The 22,320-nt window shown below is 36.4% G+C and overlaps 1 protein-coding gene across 2 annotated transcripts in view; it reads right to left on the reverse strand.

Annotated features, from left to right (window-relative positions):
* LOC122654362 (copper-transporting ATPase PAA2, chloroplastic) overlaps positions 1-22,171 on the reverse strand; it is a 24,514-nt gene extending 2,343 nt beyond the window's left edge. The window contains exons 1-14 of one of the 2 annotated variants that reach the window (XM_043848427.1): positions 21,505-22,169; positions 21,302-21,379; positions 19,229-19,326; positions 19,058-19,111; positions 16,211-16,297; positions 14,978-15,139; positions 13,249-13,359; positions 9,326-9,394; positions 7,242-7,351; positions 5,722-5,827; positions 3,163-3,229; positions 2,029-2,108; positions 1,404-1,858; positions 199-373 (exon numbers count right to left, since the gene is read on the reverse strand). In XM_043848427.1, the coding sequence (XP_043704362.1) occupies positions 199-373; positions 1,404-1,858; positions 2,029-2,108; positions 3,163-3,229; positions 5,722-5,827; positions 7,242-7,351; positions 9,326-9,394; positions 13,249-13,359; positions 14,978-15,139; positions 16,211-16,297; positions 19,058-19,111; positions 19,229-19,326; positions 21,302-21,379; positions 21,505-22,123 (2,271 nt within the window). In that variant the 5' untranslated portion in view covers positions 22,124-22,169. Of the gene's footprint in view, positions 1-198; positions 374-1,403; positions 1,859-2,028; positions 2,109-3,162; positions 3,230-5,721; positions 5,828-7,241; positions 7,352-9,325; positions 9,395-13,248; positions 13,360-14,977; positions 15,140-16,210; positions 16,298-19,057; positions 19,112-19,228; positions 19,327-21,301; positions 21,380-21,504 lie in introns of both variants that reach the window. The other variant, XM_043848428.1, reaches the window with a different exon arrangement.
* Positions 22,172-22,320: the final 149 nt, after the last annotated feature.

Consider the following 22,320-nt stretch of genomic DNA (forward strand, 5'->3'; position numbering starts at 1 on the left):
TTACAAAAGAAAGCTTTTCCCCTCATGTGAATGAAGTTTAGAATTTTTAAACATCGATATCTATTAATATATCATTCCCCTTTTTCTCTTTTTTGTTGTGCGATATTTTTTTGGGGGGGGGGGGGGGGTGTTGAGGTTCTAGTAACAAGGGGTCAAATTTTGCTTGACTACTGAGGCCTCCATCAGAATTTTGTTTACCATTGCAACACGATGTCCCTTAGCTTGAAGAGCAGAAATGGCACCAGACTTCTGCTGTGGAGTTAAAGATGCACTTCTACTTTCACTTCCAATTCCAACGGCATTAGCTACCGTTACCACTGCCTCTTCCCTGTCGCCTGAAAGGAGCACTGTTTTGATACCCCTTTGCTGGAGGCTTCAGATTAAAACGATGAAGTAAGCAAATGAAACTGATAATAATTAATATAGAGTAATAATTAGCACATATTCTTTCCATTACAAAAGACTATGAGATGGAAATGGTCAGAGTGCACTGCTCTCTAAATGGATTTAAGACTTGAGAAGATAATGCTTTATAAATTCAGGGTATTAATGGTTTTCCCATTCATACCAACTGCATCCAACGAAGATACAGAAAGCAGGTACATGCAGTGGGTAAATCATTATTATAGTTAATAACTTTTATGAAATGTGGAAAAAAAGTGAGAAAGCTTCAAAGGACAGAACTTATTGAGACTAAAAATGTTTAGAATATCATATAGAGAATCTTCAAAAGCAAAGACAAATATTAGGCTTTATGAATCACAAAATACACACTTGAACACTAACAAATCAATGCTCTATAGATATTTTAGCCATAACTCTACCAAATCAATTCAAATTCATAGATTCTGGTATCATTGGAAAGGCAACTGAATGACTTCTGACATCTGAAAATCAGGCTAAAAGTATCCCAACCTCCTAACCCCCCAAAAAAAATCTGCTGAAGGAAAAGTAATCAGAAAATAAATTGGCTAGATTTGAAACAAAACTATTGAACACACAGAAAATTGCCCTTGCTCTCCTATAGTAAAAGAGTAAAAAATTGACTAAAACACAACATCGAATACCCAAGGCTCTTAGCCTCCATTTTCCCCGAACTTTTTGATCCTTTTACGAAGATCCCACTGACTAGGGAAGCTTCCATAGGAATTCTTGAGTTCCCTGCTCCGCATCAATATATAAGGCTGACAGTGTAAACCACAACTCTTGCTTTACTTGCAGCTTAAATAAACACCTTTATGCCCTTATCAGATATTACAGTTGACTGGGGAATCTAGATATCCTGCTTTACTTGCACCTTAAATAAACACTTTTTATGCCCTTACCTCGAGTCAGAACAGTGAAACAATGTACTGGTGTGCATCAGTGTGCTACAGAATACCGTTTACAGGAAAACAAAGTACCTCATTATGGTTGATCTAGCATCATCTCGTAAACTATCAGATATTGCAATTGCTCCAATTACACCTTCTCCCTCACGTCCAACATAAACAACTGTTTTTGAATGGTTTGTTGATGGTACCTCATTTGATGATAGGCGCTTCACATTATCTTCCAGATCCATTAAATTAGATAGGGCTGTCTTTTTCTGGAAACGTTCATGAACCCATTCAATTGCACCAACCGCAACCAAAGACCCATCCACTTCTGCCAAGGATCCAAAACCTGGTTTTGTTAATTGTCCTCTTGTGTTAGGGATTTTAAAACTCAGTGATTCTGCTTTATCTACAATAGCCTTAGCAATTGGATGTGATGCTGTTTTCTCCACTGCAGCAGCAATCTGAAGAATCTCCTCTTCATTGTCAATCAATGAAGAGACAGCAGAAACAGCAGGTTTTCCTTCTGTGAGGGTCCCTGTCTGGAGGTTACAAACACTGAGTTAGCTGAATAGGATTTTCAATAAGATAGCATAAATATGTTGCAATATGTCAGCACATTTTCCTATGATCAAGATTGGTATATCACACACACACAGTCAAACAGCATACTTTATCTAATGTGATGAAATCTACGCCACAAAAGACATACTTTATCTAACGCAATTAAATCTATGCCAGCCAAGCGTTCCAGTACATCCCCTCCTCGTATAAGAAGCCCTTGTCTTGCCCCTGCTCACAGGTCAATGTTAAAGAAGGAAATGATTAGAGACTCCAGTAAATATAGTACGTATAAGGTGTCCTACTACAATCAACAAAAATTCAGTGCCACTTGGATGGAGCCCAAACATAGTTGCCACTGTTTTCAAATTTATTCTCATTGCACTTTGAAACTTTCTGCATTTGGATGGTTCCCACATTGTGGATGCCATTTGCATCAACAGAAAAAACAACCCCAAGAAATTAATTTAAGCACAAGCGAGTTTCTCTTCGAGAACATTTTCCAGCCTAGTATGAAAGCAAATGGTTCATCCTAATGTCCCTAAGCAATCAATCAGAACAGGTAGACTATGCATGCAAAATTGAATAGTCAATATGATTATGTAGCATGCGTACTGATGGCATGGATGGGAACAAAAAAGAAAGTTGGTAAGAAATAGAGTGTGTCAAGTCTCTCACTGCTGTAATTAAGGCCATCATCAAGGGTGTGGGAATTTCAATATCCAATTGTTGGAAGACTATCATCGAGGATGACTTTACCATGGTGACTAGGTGGATTCAGGCTTTCTTTAATGGTCCTTGGAGATTCTCACATCTTATTAGGAAAGCCAGCTCAAGGAGACTTATCATTTTCCTGGAGAATGAGACCTGTCAACCCTTTAGCTAACGGATTGGCTTGGGTTGGGGTTGACAGGAACTCCCTGCACTTGGGGTTGTATCCAATTGTCTAATCTCTTCTAAGGATTCCTTTGGTTCCCGCCTTTCGTTTATGTTGTTTTATACTATACCCTGTACGCTCTTGCTCTCTTAGCAATAAAATCATTTGGTTAACTATCAAAATGCTGTGTTAAGGATATCTGGAAATATAATTTCAGAATAACATGCAGAGCAAGAGCAGAACAATCCTGTATCAGAATAAGTTGGAAACAGATTGCCTTTTTTCACTGGTTGTATGTCCAAGTAAATTGCATACTTGCACATAAAACAAATAAAAATCAATAATTATACATAAATTGCATGTCCTTGTAAATAAACCAAATGATATTAAACAGGGTAGACAGTCTACCAAGAGATGTGCCAACAAGGATAGCTGTGGGTGTTGCAAGGCCAAGGGCACAGGGGCAGGAAACTACCTGAAAAAAAATTTTCAAACCCCAATCAGAAGCCAAGCATTTATACTTTGTTTTCAGAAAGTTTGCTTAACAATTAACAGAAATTTATATGTACATCAGAGGCAGTGTTAGCAACAATGCTTCATGCATCATGTACCGCACCATTCCTACCTTTATTGTAAAATCAGATTAAACTCTGTAAGATTTAGAAAGGAAAGGAAATAAGAAACAACAATGGATAATAATGGGAAGGGCAGTCAATGGGTCATATCTTAACCCAGATCCAATTCCAAGTCATGCCTGTACCTAAATGATTCAAACTAGGTAGAATCCCCTGCATTAATTATCCCGGCATGATTAAGATAGATCTGTTTATTAATCAGATAAGAGGCCGATCAAGGTTTTCTCGAGTAAGATACAAATCCAATTAGTATAGACAATGTGTGTACTTATATGCAGGGTTTAAAGTATCGGTATCAGGTATCGTATTGGAAAGGTGATTTTAAGAGACGTATCGCATTGGAGAGACATAAGACACACTAAAGATACACATGGGTTTTGAAGCATAAAACACTATAAATATGGGAAAATGGACTTTAGTTTATAATCTAAAAGAAAAAGGTAATAGAAATTATTAGTCGTAGAATCGAGTTGGGCCGAAATGAAATTGAAATATTGAAATTAAAGTAAGGGTTTCTTTTTCTTTTTCTTTGAGCTATCGTGAGATATTTTTTTTCTTTCCCTTGAGATATTATGTGCAATTAATGAGCCTACTCCCAAATCTAATGAATAAGTAACATGTAAAATATATCATGTATAAAGAGGAGAACAAAGTACGACAAGACAAGTGCATTCAATTGATTATGTATAAAGGATGAAGTTTCTTACTTGTACTAATACAAAAAAAATCATTTTCAGTTTGGGGAAGAATTAGGTTTAGATACACACCTTATTGCAAAAAAGAAAACCTAGTTTGATGCAATCATCCAGGTTGTTTTTCACTAACCTAGTGATCCATTGTAAAAAAAAACGACACTAAAAATGAATATTTAAGCATAAAATAACAAAGTTTTGATAGAAAATTGTTCCTGAGCAAATCTGATTTCGATCCTTCATTGCAGGTTGTTTAATTACCAAATGATGATGAGATCAACACTACTAGAGTTTCTTTTGCCAGTAGAAACAAGGAATCGAGTTGATTTTTCCAAAACAAAATTGATTACAATGCCTTCTAGGAGCTCTTGGTAAGTGTTTTGAGTCATTGATCGAGTCATATAGTTTATAAGAGATGTATCAAGTATATCAATAAGTATCAACCATATCGGGTCACATATCAACCCGATACAGCTGATACATTTTTTAGGTATCATATCAGTATCGAATCATATCGTATCGTATCGATACCCAAAAAATAAGATACATATCGATTAGTATCGGTGGATACATTAAGATACTTAAAACCCTGCTTATATGGTATATGTTTATTCATATATTTAGTGGTGTAAAAATATATACTTTCTGTCAAAAATGTATAATTTTGGATATAATTTATGATAGAAAAACTTTTTGAAGCACCTTAAGATAATTGGATATCCTGATACTGATGATCAGGTTGTCAAGATCCCTGGATCAATAATTGTTAATCAGCTCAGATCCACGTCGAGTCTGACCTATTGAAAGCCTCAAATATTGGGACCAAGAATAAGTTACAGATATAAGAAACAGCCCAAAAAAAAAAAGGACAAAGCTGAAAGGGCCCCTGAAGTGTCACTCAAATTCCAACCAACCAACTGAATTTTAAGTTTTTTGCCAGAGGATGTATTTTATTCTTTATGTAAGATATTCTTCAAGTACTACAGATGAATGTATTTGCTCCCGTCCATCAAAGGATGTGTATGCTAGGAAGATGAGAATATGCAAATAGTTCCTCTTCATTTTTTCCCTTTCAAGAAAGGATCCTATTTAATATAATTCTTCTTCCTTCCAATGAATTTGGTCGGTTATTGTTCTCACCATTTTCTCTATTAAATTTTTTTTTTTGGGTGGGTGTGATTACTCAAAAATCTCTACGTGTAGCCCACCAATATCATGAAAAAACACAAAGAATCCAAAGAGGATACATGATGTTTCTCATCTTCTTCCCTCATCTCTGTGACTTACTAGTGCCTATGCAGACCAAAAGCTCCATACCACGCGATAAAATTTTACTGCATGTGCAGCAAGCATATAATGCAGATTCATATAAGAAATCAGTGGTAATTTCAAAGCATGTCTACTTATTTTGCAGTCTCAGTCAATGTCATCCTCCATAATGTGAAGTTAGGCTCTATTCTGAAATCTAGTTTTCAGAAGTAACTTTTGTGCACCAAACTATCCAAAACAAAAGCATCAAAGAGAGAGGAAAATGAATAGCCGAAACTAGTAAACAAGGGTCCTACATGAAGTTTGAGGTTGCTACAATGATATACAGATTATGAAAATGAAGAGTGAGTTCTTGAGCAATCAGAACTCACTAAGACATCAACAGAAAGCTTCAAGCTCAAAAGCAACGGGTTTCCATCAGGCCCAGCAATATCGTTGAGTAACACATCTGGAAATATGTGTATCCCAATGTAGTACCTAAAAACAAACACAACAATTAATACGTTGCACAGGATCAAATAGAATGGGACTTATGAATGCACAAGAAAGGGTACAATTAAATACCATAAATTCCAAATAAGGATAATTGTTATAAGGGATAGCAATGGAAAGATCAAACCCAAGACCAGCCTTGCCCTGCACCTGTTTGTTGTATTTCGAATGATCCTAATAGGGTTGAGTTCAGTTTGGTGTGCAAAAGCCCATGGGGCTTGGCACTGCCTCCATTATCTCATGATATCATTAGGCCCCTTGCATGTCTAGCACAGTGGGGCAGTGAGCTCGATGATTCAAAAAAAATTTGGACAGCAATGTCGGTCCCCCCCTCCTCCACTTTGGGCTTTCTTGCCAATTAAATTTTCTCCAGTTCAGTTGTTTATGTTTTTTTCCTCACTATGCTCACAGGATCCTGGCTTATAATCTCACCTCTCACCTGACTACCTTTAGTGGTAAGTTTTTAGACTACAAATATCCTTTATGCACTTGGGAACTTTACACAGAAAAATCCCAACAAAGTTCTTTTGTTATCTTTAGGTAAATGTACCCATGCTCTCAATTGTGGCAGAGATAAAGATTCTGCTATCCCCTTGACCATGAGATGCATGTGGGGTACTAGTTGAAGAGTTTTAAAGCATGGTACTAAATCTCATTTCGTTTCGGTGTTTCGGTCTGACCGAAATTTCCGAGATACCGAAATTCCGTCGAAATATGGTATTTTTCTGTGGGTGTAAAATGCCAAAAATGACCGAGATTTCCGAAAATTTTGAAACGAGATTACCGAAATTACAGAGATTTCCAAAATTTTCGAAACGAGATGACCGAAATTTCATCGAAATTTCCGAAATATTCGAAATATTGCACGTGACACTTTGTGACTTTTTCAATATCTCGCGATATATCGTGAGTCCACGATATTTGGTTGATATCTCACAAGATATCGTCGAAATATGGTATTTTCCCATTTCAGATTGGTATTGTATCTCAGACAGCTCGAGATATACGAAATTTGGCGAAATATCGCCGAAATTTCGCGAGATTTTGAACCTTGTTTTAAAGATCAAGGGGAAGGCCAAAACTGGTTTTTAGTCAATTGTAGTTGAAACATACGACTGATTAGGATTTAAAGAAAGATTTGACAAGAGAAAAAGTAGAAAAAGAAAGATTTGTCACTAAAAGATTAGAAAGGTGAAACAAGATTGTGCAGTGAACCCAAAGAAGTTGGGACAAGGCATAGTTGAGTTGAGCTTCAATGCCAGAAGGGTTTTATAAGTTTCAAGTAGTAATGAAGTTTAAGATGGGTTATAAATTAGATCATGTTTAGAACTTCCCTATCTCAATTTAATTGCAAAAGATTTTCTCAAAAGGAAAACAAGTGACATGGGAAAATTCATACCAGAAACCAAACGTTGCAGCTGCTAAAGTCATTACACTATATACAAATGGCCCTGCAATTGAGTCTGCAAGCCTTTGTATGGGTGCCTCATGGCCTTGAGCCTCTTCAACCTGAAGGATAATAGAACTATTAGAAACAGTTCAAGTTTTGCATTTATGTTACAGATTTAGGATTCTCAAGCATCAGTTAATCATCAAGACTAACTACTTCAGAAGTTATAGCAACCCTTTAGGCTCTAAAGTTGAACTGGTTGGTTATACCCCACATTACCATCACCATCACATACTAAATTAAGTTCTAATCCTTGGAAATTTATAAACCTTAAAAACAAAAATAAGGCATCATCCTGAAACTTAATTTCACATCCACAGACTTTCTAAACCCAATAGAACATGATTCTGGAAATATGAGTCCATTTTACTTCAAAAAAGTCTTCCACCAAAAAGGGAGAGGGAAAAAAGTGAAAAAACAAAAACAGACTAAATCTCATGCTAAAGCATATGAATGAATGTAGTGAATTCATAAATATGATCTGTAGTAGTTTGGATCCATCAGAACGAATGATGGGCCAGTTATAATGTAGAAGGAGTTCAACCACTCTACAGAATGATCGATAATAGTTGCAGCAGAACACAAACATAGAAACTAAGGCACCGTTTGGTATGCATTCTAGGTCGATTTCGCATTCTCGGATGATAAAAATAGTTGTTTTTATCGCTCGAGAATGCGAAATTAGCCTAGAATGCATACCAAACACAGTCTAAATCATAATTAGTAACTTAGTGAATAAGGACCAAACCAGCAGCAGGAATGGCTCCAAAGTAGGATCAAGTGAAAGCCAAGGAAAGGGTGGTTTATGCTCCAAATATCAGCCAATTCTAATGGCTGGTCGTGAAGTTATTCAAGTCTGAAGTTTGTAGCAGATTCTGGGCAGAACTGAGATCGCAGGTGTAGCAGTCCTTCACTTGATTGTGTAAACAGCAGCAGCAGCAGTACTTGGTGATGACTGTGGATTGATTCAAGTCTTCAAAGTGTTCTCCAACAGCAGTTTATTGCAGTCACAATGGCAGCAACAGCAGGGGTCGATTGGAAGAACAAAAAAATGAAAATAGAAGGATAGATAGAAAGAGGGCTAGGAGGGGGGTAGGCTATCTCAGCCTTGGGTCTCTCACCCACAGCTATCTCAGCTGTTGAAAGGGAAATGCTTTCTCAGAATTGGAGGCAAGCATTGCTTGTAAATTTCATTAATTAATTGATGACTCTTTCTTACAATGGGTACCAATTTTATAGCTTAGGCAAGCTTACAAAATAGAAACTTCCTAAAATAAAATAGAAAATAGGAAAATAGAAACTACTAAGGCTTTATAGGATCCAGCCTTTAAACAAACAAAGAAACTAAAATAGAAAGTAACTAAAATTAGATGCTACCTAAATGAAATAAAATAAACTTTCCAAAACTGAAAATAGAAACTAAACTATGGCAGGAATAGGATAGAATCTTTCTCCACTTGATGGGCCCACAAGATCTTCTAAAAAGCATGCCCACGCAAGGCAAATATGGGCTGTGACACTGTTCATGTGAACAGTAACATAAACAGTGTTTTGGTATTTTTTTCTTCATATTTTGATCTACATCAGGTTATCACAGTTAAAATAGACCAAAGGGTAGTATGTCCTTTTTTTTCTTCTTCATAAACAGGACAATTGTATCCATCTTCCTATTCTTCTATGCTCGGTAGGCACAAAGCAGAGCTATGATTTATGACCACATCATGACTATGAAAAAATGCATGTTGCAACCTCAAATTTTACAAATGCATACACAATTAGAATTTCTATGACCCCCAGATTCAAACAATATACCCTATAAATAGAACCTCCTAGCATCCAAAATATATACATATGTCCTATCCAATGTACTGTGTGTTATCTGTCATGTTAAACTTGCAGGTGGACTGTAGTCTCTAACCACCCTATGGTAGTAGGCATCAAGCAAGGATAATTTAAGAGAAAATATTGAAGTAAAGTATGAAACAAGTAAAACTGAGAATGCAGTTGATAATTAAAGAAAGTAGTGTACTCACCATGCGAACAATCTTGGAAATTGTTGACATAGAACCTGTGGTAGAGGCTTCAATTCTTAAAGGACCATCCTGGGAAAAAGGTAAAAATTGCGGTTACACAATTATTGAAACTAAAATTCATCAAAAAAGGGGGGAAAAAAAAAAGAAATGAAACAAGATCTGTTAATAGAAGTTTTAACAAACAAATAAACAAATGTGGTTTACAGTGGTAGTAAGAAAATAGTGAGTCAATGTGAAGGCAATCAGTATGCTAGATACATTGATATGCTAAACACAAAGAACTGGTCAATTCAGAAGGCTAGATACACTCTTCGATATGCTAAACACAAAGGACTGATCAATAAGAGAGATTGAACAGTGGGAAAAATCAACATCGAGATCTTCACCCAGAAGAAAAGGTACCAATACTCAAAATACAGAGAGAAGCTAGGATAATATCATAAATCACAAAATGATCTGCAAATATAAACCTCATCTTGCATAAGTATCATAGTTGTCAAGGTGGCAAGGCGACCCAAGGCAGTGGAAGGGTGTCTAAATGCTTAGGCGACAAGGCGCCCGCCTAAACGACCAAGGCCGGCCCCAAGTTTTTAATTTTTATTTCCCCCCTTTTCTAACATTATTTACTATGCTACAATATTTTAATATGCTACAATATTCCTTATATCATCAAAAATCAACATTAAGCCACCTCAAGTCATCAAAAATCAACATTAAGCCACATCAAGTAATAAAAAATCAACATTAAGTCATATCAAGTCATCAAAAATCAATATTAAGCCACATCAAGTCATCAAAAATCAACATAGAACTAGAAGACAACAGAACTGAAGAAGCAAGTTATTGGAAATTTGAAACAATCAAACATACATTTGGTTTATACTAATCTCACAATTGGTTTATACTGTTCTTAGAAAATATGATCTTATCTATAAGTAATTAAATTGCTCTCGATTTAGAGAAATGCTCTTGTTCTCTAAGAAGTTTGACTAGTCAAATGATTTTATTTTTACATCTCTGGGTCGGGAATCTTTGCTCCTCTTTTGCATTTCCGCTGCCTGCATTCTTCTTCGTGTCCGTCTGTATCGCAAAGCTGGTTGACGCCAGCTGTAATGGTTGAAAATAGGGGGCCAACCAAGACCCCGAGAATTTTAGTATTAGGTAGAGCACAAAACCAGCTTTCCAACAAATAAAAAATTGCTTAAATCTGATTTATATTGAATAAGTTATGTTCCGGTCAAACCATATTTGGTATGCACGAATGCTGTCAAAATCGCTTTGAATGAAAATATTTTTTTAGATATCAAAACAAATGAATATTTTACAGCATTTTTGGATTTTAGCAATGTTTTACCATATTAAGATTTATAGAATTTTTACATTTGAGAAAGAGTCCAGCATTAGAAAGTTGAAATTTCACCTACCATTGAAAATCTAGTTTTTGTTCTTGAACTGAGGGGTTGACTTTTTATCCTTTTGGAATTTTATTTTTTAACTATTTTTATTGGATTCAAATATGGGGTATTTGCTGATTTATGAATAATATCTTACGTAAAATATAAAAACAATATAATACCTTAAGTAAAATATAAATAAGTGCATAAATAAGTGCCAGAACCGGGTTCGATACCAATAAAACCAGTGCAAGGCTCCTGTCGCCTAGAACCCTACAAAACCGCTTGGACCCCAAGGCGCTGCCTATAGACTGAAAAAGTAAGTTGTGTAAGGGCTATTTTTCTCTCCTCTTTCTTTATCTTGAAATTCTATGTATTTCTAGCACTTTTCATGTTATCTCTTTTTCACTTTCATTTTTTTGTCTATATACCTAAATTTGAATGCACATGAACTTAATCTTTATGCAAAATATTTTTCATCTTGCTGGTACTGGTACTGTTCATGCCACTCCTTTACCCTTGTCTTGTGTTCTTTATTTACCTGAGTTTCCTTTTAATCTTTTATCTATTAATAGGTTTACCAAAACCTATAATTGTTCAATAACATTTTTCTCTGATTCTTGTGTATTTCAAGATCTTACGACGAAGAAAATGATTGGTAGAGGTCGTGCATTGGGGGGGGGGTTGTATCTACTTGAGGACACTTAATCTATGGTGTGTTCAAGTGTGGCGTCGCCTCACCAAGTTCATTGTCGTTTGGATCATCCTTTGTTGGACAGTTTAAAGCTTTAAGATACTCGTTTTCAGTCTATTTCCAATTTAAATTGTGATTCCTGTCAGTCTGGGAAGGTACACCGTGTAAGTTATCCCCCTAGAGTCACTAAACGGTTTGACCAACCTTTTTCTTTATTTCATTTCGATGTATGGGGTCCTTGTCCAGTTGTGTCTAAGTTAGGTTTTTGTTATTTTGTTATTTTTGTTGATGACTATTCTAGAGTTACCTAGATTGATTTAATGAAAAATCGTTCAGAGTTGTTCTCTATTTCTTGGGCATTTGTGACTGATATTCAAACTCAATTTCAGACTCCTTTGCGCATTCTTCGTAATGATAATGCTAAGGAGTACTTTTCTGATCCTTTACGCCTTTTATGGTTCAGTATGGCACTATTCATCAGTCTTCCTATGCCGACACCCCATAACAAAATGGTGTGGCTGAAATGAAGAATAGACGTTTAATGGACGTCACCTGATCTCTTCTGTTTGAGATGAAGGTGACCAAACCTTTTTGGGCAGATGCGATTTTGATTGCGTGTTATCTCATTAACCGCATGCCTTCGTCTGTTTTACATGGTGGTATTCCTCATTCTTTGTTATTTCCTTCTAAACCTTTTTTTGCTTTACCACCACGTGTCTTTGGTAGAGTTTGTTTTACTCGTGATTCATCGTCTGGGGGTGTTTCAAAGTTGGATCCCAAAGCTCTTAAATGCCTCTTTGTTGGTTATTCTCATACCCAAAAGGGTTATCGTTGTTATTCAGTGGAGTTACAAAAATATTTTGTCACAACTGATGTTTCCTTCTTTGAGTCCACCCCTTATGCTGATTCTTCTTTTGTCGTTTCTATGTTGGATGATGATCTTCTTTTATATATTGTTCAGTCTCTTGTTCCTCAGGTTCCACAACCACCGCCGCCATCTCTGCCACCACCGTCGCCTTCGGAGAGCTTTGGCCCCACCCGTTTCGTCTACCTCTGCCTCATCTTCTTCGCCTGCTGATCCTATAGGTAACCCTCCTTCTTCCCTTGATGTTTCTTCTGATCTTGATGTACCTATTGCTTACATATATGCTTCACTTCTTCTTGTTCATCAATCTCCAATCAGTGACTTGTTCAGCTTTCTTTTTTAGAATATATATTTAAGGTATCACTAGAGCTATGGTTTGATGCAAATCACGAAATTCTTTCCTAATCTTAGCCATATTCTTTCACTTACCACTAGTGGATCTGTTTCAATTGAAGATAAGTTGATCAGTTTTTCAATTTATTTGATAATCCAAATTATTCGCACAAGTAGTTGTAAAGAACAAATCATCTATGAACCAACCATCATACATAATATTATGACTCTGATCTAGCAACAGATGAAAACATTAGTGGAGTCTTCTTGGAAAATTCAGACAACATCTATCCTACCATTATTTTCTAGTAACAGTTTAAAACTTCTAACCTTTTGACTTTAATTAATCTAATAACTTTCCTACAATTTCTTATATTAGTTTTTGTATGCATATTTAATGCGTGGTTTATCCCTCCTCTCAATATCTTATTTGCACATGTGACTCGTGCGGCATGATGATTTCTTCCTTTTCCTTTATTGTTTTTGCATAATATAAATCTTTTTTTATTTTTTGATGATTCAATTGTATAGTTTTGACAAAGTTTTAATTCTTATTCACTGAAAATATTCTCAAACTTTTCTCAACTTTTTCATACAAGTTTGACAAAATTTTAGATCATTCCGTACAATAACATACCCAGTTTATTGTCCCAGCTGAAACTGTCAGCCCTCTTTCCTTAAATACAGGAAGTGATTCCCCTGTGAGCATGGATTCATCCACGAAACTTTTCCCAGCAAGAACTCTCCCCTGCAGAAGTAGCTAATATTTAGTTAAATTTTGAGAAGCATACAGACAACTCAGAAACTCTGAAATTGAAATAGTACACATTTGGTATCACTTCTCTGTAGTGAAGTATTCTCCAGCATTATTCTGATTGGGATTGTTTTGCCATAGATTTGATTCTTCATAATCGTCATTTTACTTTGGTTCTCCTCTGAAGTGGGTTTTGAAGTGCAAAATTTTTCTCCTCTTCCAAGATTCTCTCTCTCGTTCTTCATGGAATCATTCATTGTTAAGCATTCATTTACATAAGAATTAAAGAAGTGTTTTCCAGCAGAATCCCTCAATAAAAAAAAATAGTAATACTAGATATGGTGTAAATAAATCTGGCATTAAACCAGAAACAAGTTCATATACAGAAGGAACTATACTGATCAAACCAATTTATGCACTCTCATGGGTTTCTACAACTGCCATCAGTTTGCATATTCCTCAAGGGTTGGGGTGCAATTAGATTACTGAAGAGAGTTTAACCCAACATCAATTTTAGAAAGAGATAATGTAAGCCTGTAAATCAAGGGGATGGTGCATTACTGAGATCACAGGATCATGTATTCAAGCTTGCCTATCCAGAGATGCGCACATGCACGTGGGGTCACAAATAAAGGGAGAAAAAGAGGATGGCTAAATGGTAAGTCAAAATGTCACCATAGCTTACAAATCAAAATTCCTTAGGGTTAAAAAAAAAAAACATGGTGGAAACAATAAATCTGAAAATAAAAATACAGTTTACTACACATTAAGCTATGCCAGAAAGAATGAATCTAGTAGTGTGACAAAAAATTAAATGTCTCAACAAATATTTTCTGTTCATTTCCTGATTATTTTTCTTAATAAAGCAAAGACAAAATGCTCTATCTCAAAGTTATACTCAAAATCTCCACAGGCAACATTAACCTTGCACTCTAAAATTATCAACTAGGAAACATGTACCCAAGAGTGCTGACAAAAGTCAAGAGGTGATCTCAATACTGCATAGGACTGTGTTATTGAAGAAAATTATTTAATTATATTTTAGTTGTATCCCTTTTATTTTTCAGCAATTACATGAGCAAAGGAATCAGCTTGTATAGAGGATATTGAAAACTGTAAAGAAAGGCTTTTGAGATCCAAAATAAGTAAATAACAATCTTGTATTATAAATGAATATCAACTTTTTTTATTTAATTTAAGCAACAAATATCAACTTGTTAAGGGAAATACTTCTTTATTAATTAGTACTATGTTTTGAGGGGCAAAATTTCTCATATATCTGGATGTCATGATATTCTGGTAATGCTAGTCTACAGTCTCATTTCATCAAAGTGGAGATAAGGAAACAAGACAAGTAATTGTCTATAGTCTAATTCAGTCAAAATGTAAATAAGGAAACAGGACAACAGCAAGACAAATTAGCAAATTTTCAGCAGTTGGGTCCAGAAGGAACTGCTAAAATACACTAGTTTATGGACAAACTGCAAGGAAGAATCACGATACAGTAAAAGTTAATAATTGAAACTACATAGGCTCATTGATTTCTCATCATTATCAAGTTTAAACTACTAGGGATTAGGGAATGCAATATGAAGATGCTTAAATGGCTTACATCTACAGGAATAGTTTCCCCAGGAAAAACTAGCACTGAGTCTCCAACTCGAACATCATCAGTAGGCACTTCAATGCAAATTGCATCAGAGCTAAGCACATCAGCAGAGGGATCTCCTTCAGAGGATGTAACCACCAATCGTGACTGAGATGATACTAGGGACTATAACAACAATGCCATTGTGTTAATATCCTAAAAGAACTAATTTACATTTTTGAGAAGCATAAAAACAAACAGAAATAAGCTTGTTTTAACAGAGATATACTAGTATCAGGTTCAAACCAGGCCAGACAAGAAACTGAGCATGCACTAGTTGATTAATCCACCGATAAGGCATCGAAGATAATGTTAACCATGTCATGCTTTATTATTACTTGCTAAAAGAATAACTGGAGGGATAGGACATGTACCCATGCTGTTATGTTGAAAACTTTATAAATACCTCCACTTTGGCTAAACTGGCCAATTCTTCTACCTCTTCCCATGCTTTGCATCAGAATTGCCATCAAATAAAACAGAAATACCTAATGTGTAAACTGTAACATATCAACAGGATTACCAGCCATTTGCAAGGACAAATTTTATAGTCCAGTTTTTTCTCGATGTAAAAAATTGACAGATACCCGGGAACACACTGAAAAACAAACGTTTTTAACTTGGAGCACCTTTTCCTACAGTTCTCAAAGGGATATATAAATAGCAAAAGTAACTCGAGCAATACCTCAAATGAATTTCCTACTATTCCTCATATGATTACTTCTTTTCTGAGTTCAATTACTCAGAACTACCCTTTTTATCTGTTTATTATCTGTTATAAGGAGCCAGACCCTTTCAGTCTGCCATAACTACCCACATAATTTGAAACCGCACCACTCTGTCCCTTTTCATGCTGAAGGGGTGTTATTGTAAGCCGGGGCAGCCACCTCAAGAGAATGATAAGAAAAATGAAGATCAGGCAATAAGCCAATAAGTACATGGATATAGGAGTAGGACACTTTCAAACTATCTATTCATGTTGGTACTACAGACTGTAAGTACAGAAAATCTGACCAGTTTACACGTGTATTTAGATTGATCCTAAATCATCAAGAACCTACTCCCTAATAATCTTGGGCAGCAATGAACAATAAGTGCAGGTAGTGCAAAGGAGCAGTACTTGTAAAACAGGCAAAAAGATGCTAATTTAAGGAACATTTTCTTCTGAATCATAGAAATCAAGTATTTAGCACTTACTAAGAGTTCATTCATATCACTAGAAGCCCTGAGCCTCGCTTTTTCTTCCAGAGAACGTCCAAGAAGTACAAAACCAAGGAGCATGACCTATACTAAAAACACAACAGCCTAATAAGAAACTTAACTAGAAAGTTAAAACTAAGAGCCCTTCAATCAACCAAACACTGCATTAAAACATGAAATCACAATAAAAAGACAGTTCAGAGGATCAAATGCATTTAGAATAGTAAGACAGTTCAGAGGATCAATTACATTTAGAATACTTCATTGATTTCTAGCTTTTAGAATAGCCGGTCATACAAATAAAATGGCAAACCTTGCATAGACTTTGTACTTGGGGTGAACTAGTAATTAATTATTACTACTGTAAGAGTGGCAACAGACTGGGCCAGACAAAGGATATAAGCATCCAGCTTGGACCATGCCGGGCTCAATATCTGTTGGCTTTCTTGAGTAATAGATATGGTTATATATTATTTTTAAACTTACTCTAGCCTAACTTGTAAGTCTTTTTACTATGCAAGAAGTTTAGAGTTTAGATAGGGGGTAGGTATTCTTGGAAGGCTTTCCAGCATACCTGGTATAACTACCACATGGCAGTTTAATTAGAATCCAAATTCAGTAGACATGTTTCCCACATCATCATCTAGTCATCATTTAAATTTAGACAAATGTGACCTCCACAAGTCAAAAATACAACAACATTGCCTTATCCCAACTAAATGGGGTTGGCTACATGGATCCTTGCTCTCCAATCAGCTCTATTCGAAGACATACAAGATACAAGGCCTAAGCTATGCATGTCTTTCCTCACCACTTCCTCCTAGGTTATTTTAGGCTTGGCCCTGGCTCTTTTAGTGCCTTCCATCTGAATCAAATCACTCCTCCGAATTGGAGGATCCCAAGGTCTCCATTGAACATGACCATGCCACATCAAACGACTTTCTCGAAGCTTATCATGTATTGGAGTTACTCCCAACTTAGCTCTAATATGTTCATGCCTTACTTTATCCCTCTTAGTTTCACCACACATCCATCTCAACATCCTCATCTCCACTACACTTAATTTATCTATATGACATTTCTTAACTGCCCAATATTCCACACCATACATCATAGCCGGTTGTATGACAATTCTATAAAATTTTCCTTTAAGCTTTAACAGAATACACTGATCACATTGCACTCTGGACGCACTTCTCCACTTCTTCCACCTATTTTAATTCTTTGAGCAATTTCATCTTCTATATCACCTTCTTTATTTATGGTTGGACCTAGATACCTAAAATAATCACTTTGTGGGATCTCTCTCTCATCTACATTCACCACCTCATTAACCATCCTAGTTTAGTTACACACCATATACTCCGTCTTTGTTCTACTTATCTTAAGATTTTTTTATTTTAAAGTTGATCTCCATAACTCTAACTTGGCGTTAATCCTTGCTTTTGTCACATCCACCAAGACAATGTCATCAGCAAAAAGATACACCAAGGAACCTCATCTTGTATGTTGCTGGTTAAATCATCCATGATAAGCGCAAACAAATAAGGGCTTAAGGCTGATCCTTGATGTAATCTAGTTATAATTGGGAATTCACTACCTTAACCCCTCAAAGTTCTTATGTTTGTCACCACACCAACATACATAACTTTAATTATGTCCACGTATTTTACTTGAAACCCTTCTCTTCTCTAGTATATGCCAGATTCACTCACTCTCTAGGGACTCTATCGTATGCTTTTTCTACGTCAATAAAGACCATATGGAGATCCTTCTTGCCTTCTCTATATCTTTTCATGAGCCTCCTAAGTAATAAAATAGCTTTCATCGTGGATTTTCCTGGCATAAAACCAAATTGGTTCTCCGAAATATCAGTTTCCTTTCTAAGGCGGGTTTCAATAACCCTCTCACATAACTTCATCGTATGACTCATTAGTTTTATGCTTCTGTAGTTATTGCAGCTTTGAATATCACATTTATTTTTGTAAATCGGAACCATAATACATCTCCACCACTCATAATTCTTTCAAAATTGTTTGAAAAAGTCAATTTTGTTTGAGACTATTTGAACTTTGAAGATGAACTTTGAAGAAGACCCATTAGAATCAAGGGTAAATGCCCCATACAAATACATTGTGGGTCATACAGCTCAGATGGGTCAAAATATGGCAATGATCTACCCAATACAGGATGACCCAAATCATCAATCCACATGGTCAAAGATACGTTAGGAAATGCTCCAAAGTATGGGGTGCCATACCGTCCAAAGTATAGATAGATAGATAGATATGGATATACCAATATATTTTTAATTGGAGAGTATCATACCGTTATAACTTTTTCAGTCTGGCCCATACCCCAAGTATTATATTGTGTATGTGAGGAGAATAGTACATCTAACGAATATTTTGGCCTCTGATTTTAGGCAGTACTTCATGATTTAAAAATGTGCAATTTAGTTATGCTGTTCCTTTATCTTGCTGAAGCATTGGAATAAACTTTGAAGGCTTCAACAAGCTTTCAACATTCTAATTTTAAAATATTTTGACATGACACATACAACATCTCCAACACATGACATTTTCTTAAAGGACTATCCTTTCCACTAATGCTGGTTTTCAACTCCCTTATAAGTTAAATGCAAAGAATGACGATGGACTTCAGATGTTATTATTTTGAAGATGGGAGTTTTCCTCTTCTCATTTAACATGATCAAAGCATATTAACTCCTGTCTCCAAAGATTCTTCTCTATAATAAGAACACTTCCATAAAAGCAAGGATAATGCACAGATTATCAAGATTTCATTCAAAATACCAGAAACAGTGAGAGTAAAACAAGTCACCGGTTCATCAAAGAATGAAGCATCCCACTCAAGCCCAGGGTTCAGCACTGACACCTGCAACAGAGATCTTGTAACTACCACAGTAGCAGGAAAGATTATTTAAAAAAATAATAATAAAAAAACAACAGAGAATCATTTCCGAGCATAATCTCAGCTTTGAATAAACCTCACCGCACTTATAAGAAAAGCAGCAATTGATCCAAATCCAACAAGCGAGTTCATATTTGGAGATTTCTTTGCAAATGCTTGTAGACCATCGAAGAGCAAATCTGCGATAGTTTAAAAGCACGAAATAAGAATGGTGACATTTGGATGAGGCTTAGTTGAGTGGAGTTGAGTTTTGGCTTTTAGGAGCAGCTTGTATTCATCTTATTATTGGGAAAGTAAATGTTTTTACATTGATATGAATATCATGTCTGAGATCGGGATATTGAAAGCAAGAACCAGCAATTTGCCTTAATAAAGATAAGTGAGAAGATGTTAACTCATATAACAGATCAACACAAACAGCCCACACAATGAACTGGAAATTTAAACCAAGTTTGTAAAGAAAATAGCCAAATATCAATGTTAGGTAAGGTTTAAAGTACGGTATATGAGAAGAGTGATTTTAAGAGGCCTATCGTATTGTATCGGAGAAACGCAAGATCATAGTTGTCAAGGCGATGCCTAGGCGACCAGGCACCTTGGGTCGCCTAGAAGCCATGACAACTATGTGCAAGATACGCTAGATGCGTATGGAAATGGTCAAGAAACTTATGGAACTACTTATGATATATGCAGAATACGGTTTTGAGTACGACGAGACAAGTGCATTCACATAAGTAATAAGTAAAACATATCTTGTATAAAAAGGAGAATAAAGTACGAAGAGACAAGTGCATTCAATAGATTATAGTCAGTATACAGGATGAGATTTCTTATATGTAATAATACTAAATTTTTTGTAGGTATCACATCGCTACCTTAAAGATACAATACGTATCTGTTAGTATCGCAGATACGGAAGGATACTTAAAACCTTGGTGTAAGGTATGATTGTGGGTCACCAAAATTTGATAACCTAAATCTACTTGGTCAAAACTGAGTTCAGATATTGGCCTCATGCGAGATTTCATTGTGGAAACAAGTTTACTTGTCTGAATTTGAAACCAGGTTAGGTATAGGTTACCAATTTGGACACTGTACCATGTTGTCCAGATATTGGGTATATATATATATATATGAGAGAGAGAGAGGCTTCTTAACCTTATGTTGTTGATTTTGTTCACCATAATCCTTTAGCCAATAGAAAAGTTTGGCAAGGGAATTACTCACTACAATATCCTGAAGCTTCTAGTTTAAAATGGTACACTTCAAGAACCAGATCTCAAGACATAGCTTAATTGATTGGAGAATGGCTGGCCACAGGTTTACAACTTACAGTTTCTTATGTACGCTCGAAACCCTTTCTTCCATTTAAGCGCAGCCTATGCTGGACTTACAGAGAGGATTTGAAGTTTGAACCACTCACTTCGTGGATGTTACTTCTTGGAGTTGTATTGAGAGAAATTATTAGTTGGTAGACACGCCACTTTAGCTCAGTTTACCACGTCTAAAGAAAAGAAACAGCAGGACTTTTCAGAATACAGGTCTCAATGTATTCAGGACACCTTTTTTGTGAACAATCTTAAAGTATTAGCATTGATTGCCTGGTAATGATTCAGAATTCAACAGATTCACTACTTCAGCTTGAAATTTAAGCAGCTGTTACAGATTCACTACATCCTTTAAATGGCACCCTTTGAATGTGATAGGTCTTCCCCTGTGCATGGTATGGTTTGATTTCAAGGAAGCAGAATGTTAACTATTTTAGCTCAAGCTGGAAAAGATGGAAAAGTCCAGGAGTCTTCTATCCACATGGGTTGATCTCTAGTCTACATTGGGGGAAATAATGGTTGCCAACAATGCACATATTTCTACAGAGAATTTGGTCACAACACTTTAGGAGTGTACTGCCTACGAATTACTGAACTTCCGAGGCTTGAATTCTTATACTGTATCCAACCGTTGGGGGAAAACGAAAAATATCACACTAAAGATTTTATAAAACAGAACCTGCACGTTTAAGAACAGTTTAACTAAACTACGAGCATATGCCTGCATTGAAGTACTAGCTACGATCTTCTGAAAACCATTTCATCAGCTTTTACTTCACAGGAGATGGCCCGTGGCTAAACAAATATGAAGGGTTTTACCACTCACCTCGGCCCGGTCCGAGCAGAGCCCCCAGAGCCAATCCACCTTTCACGTACGAATTATGCAAAAAGTCCCAAAATGATCCTACACCAGTAAATCGAAAGAATATAAGAAGATACAAACACAGAGGTATTAGAATCACATCGTTACCAATTTAGCATAGTTAAAAATAAAAAGAAAAAAAGAAGATAATGTAGTAAATGCATTACCATGAGCGACATGAATCCCAAGGGAATGAAGTATATGCGAGGCATGAGAGCCGCAGCACAAAGCCACCAATGTCCAAGCTAAAGCTACCTTGCTACGGCTCTTGGCCAGCATGGCCTCCTTCTTCTCCGCCATTTCCTTCCACTTCCTCACATTCTCCCCAATACCTGACCCCGAATACCTCCTTTTAGCCAAGAATCCACGTTCCGTCAATCTTCGAGACAGATCCTCCACAATGTCAACCGGGATTCCATTTTCGACGACCTCCGATCTTAAACGGATTGCTGCGGTTTCAGTCAACATGTTAACAACAACCGAATCAACACGGTCGTCAGAAGCTAAGATCGATTTGACACGAGAAACGCAAGCACCACACATCATCCCCGTGATATCGAGAAGTACCAAAGACTCAACATCTCGCTTTCGTTGCAGCAGAGGTGCTCCTACAGGGGAACCAACTTCAATGCTCTTTGCTCTCAGAGAATTTGGTCGGAATTTCAGTAAACGTCGCCGGCGGATTGGAGGATTTAGCCGTAACGGAAGTGCATTAAGCTTTGTTTCAGAACCAGGAAAGAGTTTCACCTGATACCAGAGAGGATACCGCAGAAGATTCATCGCCATTGACAAAACTGAACTGTTGAAGGCCTCGAGCTTCGCTTCAGCCTCTCCCTGAGGACTTCGATGGACTTCAATGGCCGTGGTCTCAAATTCTAAGATATTAAAAGTTACCAAATGGTGGATGACTTTAAGTCTGACGATCACTCATTAGACTGACGTGGCAATGTTGTGATCTAACACGTGTGATACGTGTTTATCTT

This window comes from Telopea speciosissima, chromosome 3, assembly GCF_018873765.1.
Source record: "Telopea speciosissima isolate NSW1024214 ecotype Mountain lineage chromosome 3, Tspe_v1, whole genome shotgun sequence".
NCBI classification, from domain to species: domain Eukaryota; kingdom Viridiplantae; phylum Streptophyta; class Magnoliopsida; order Proteales; family Proteaceae; genus Telopea; species Telopea speciosissima.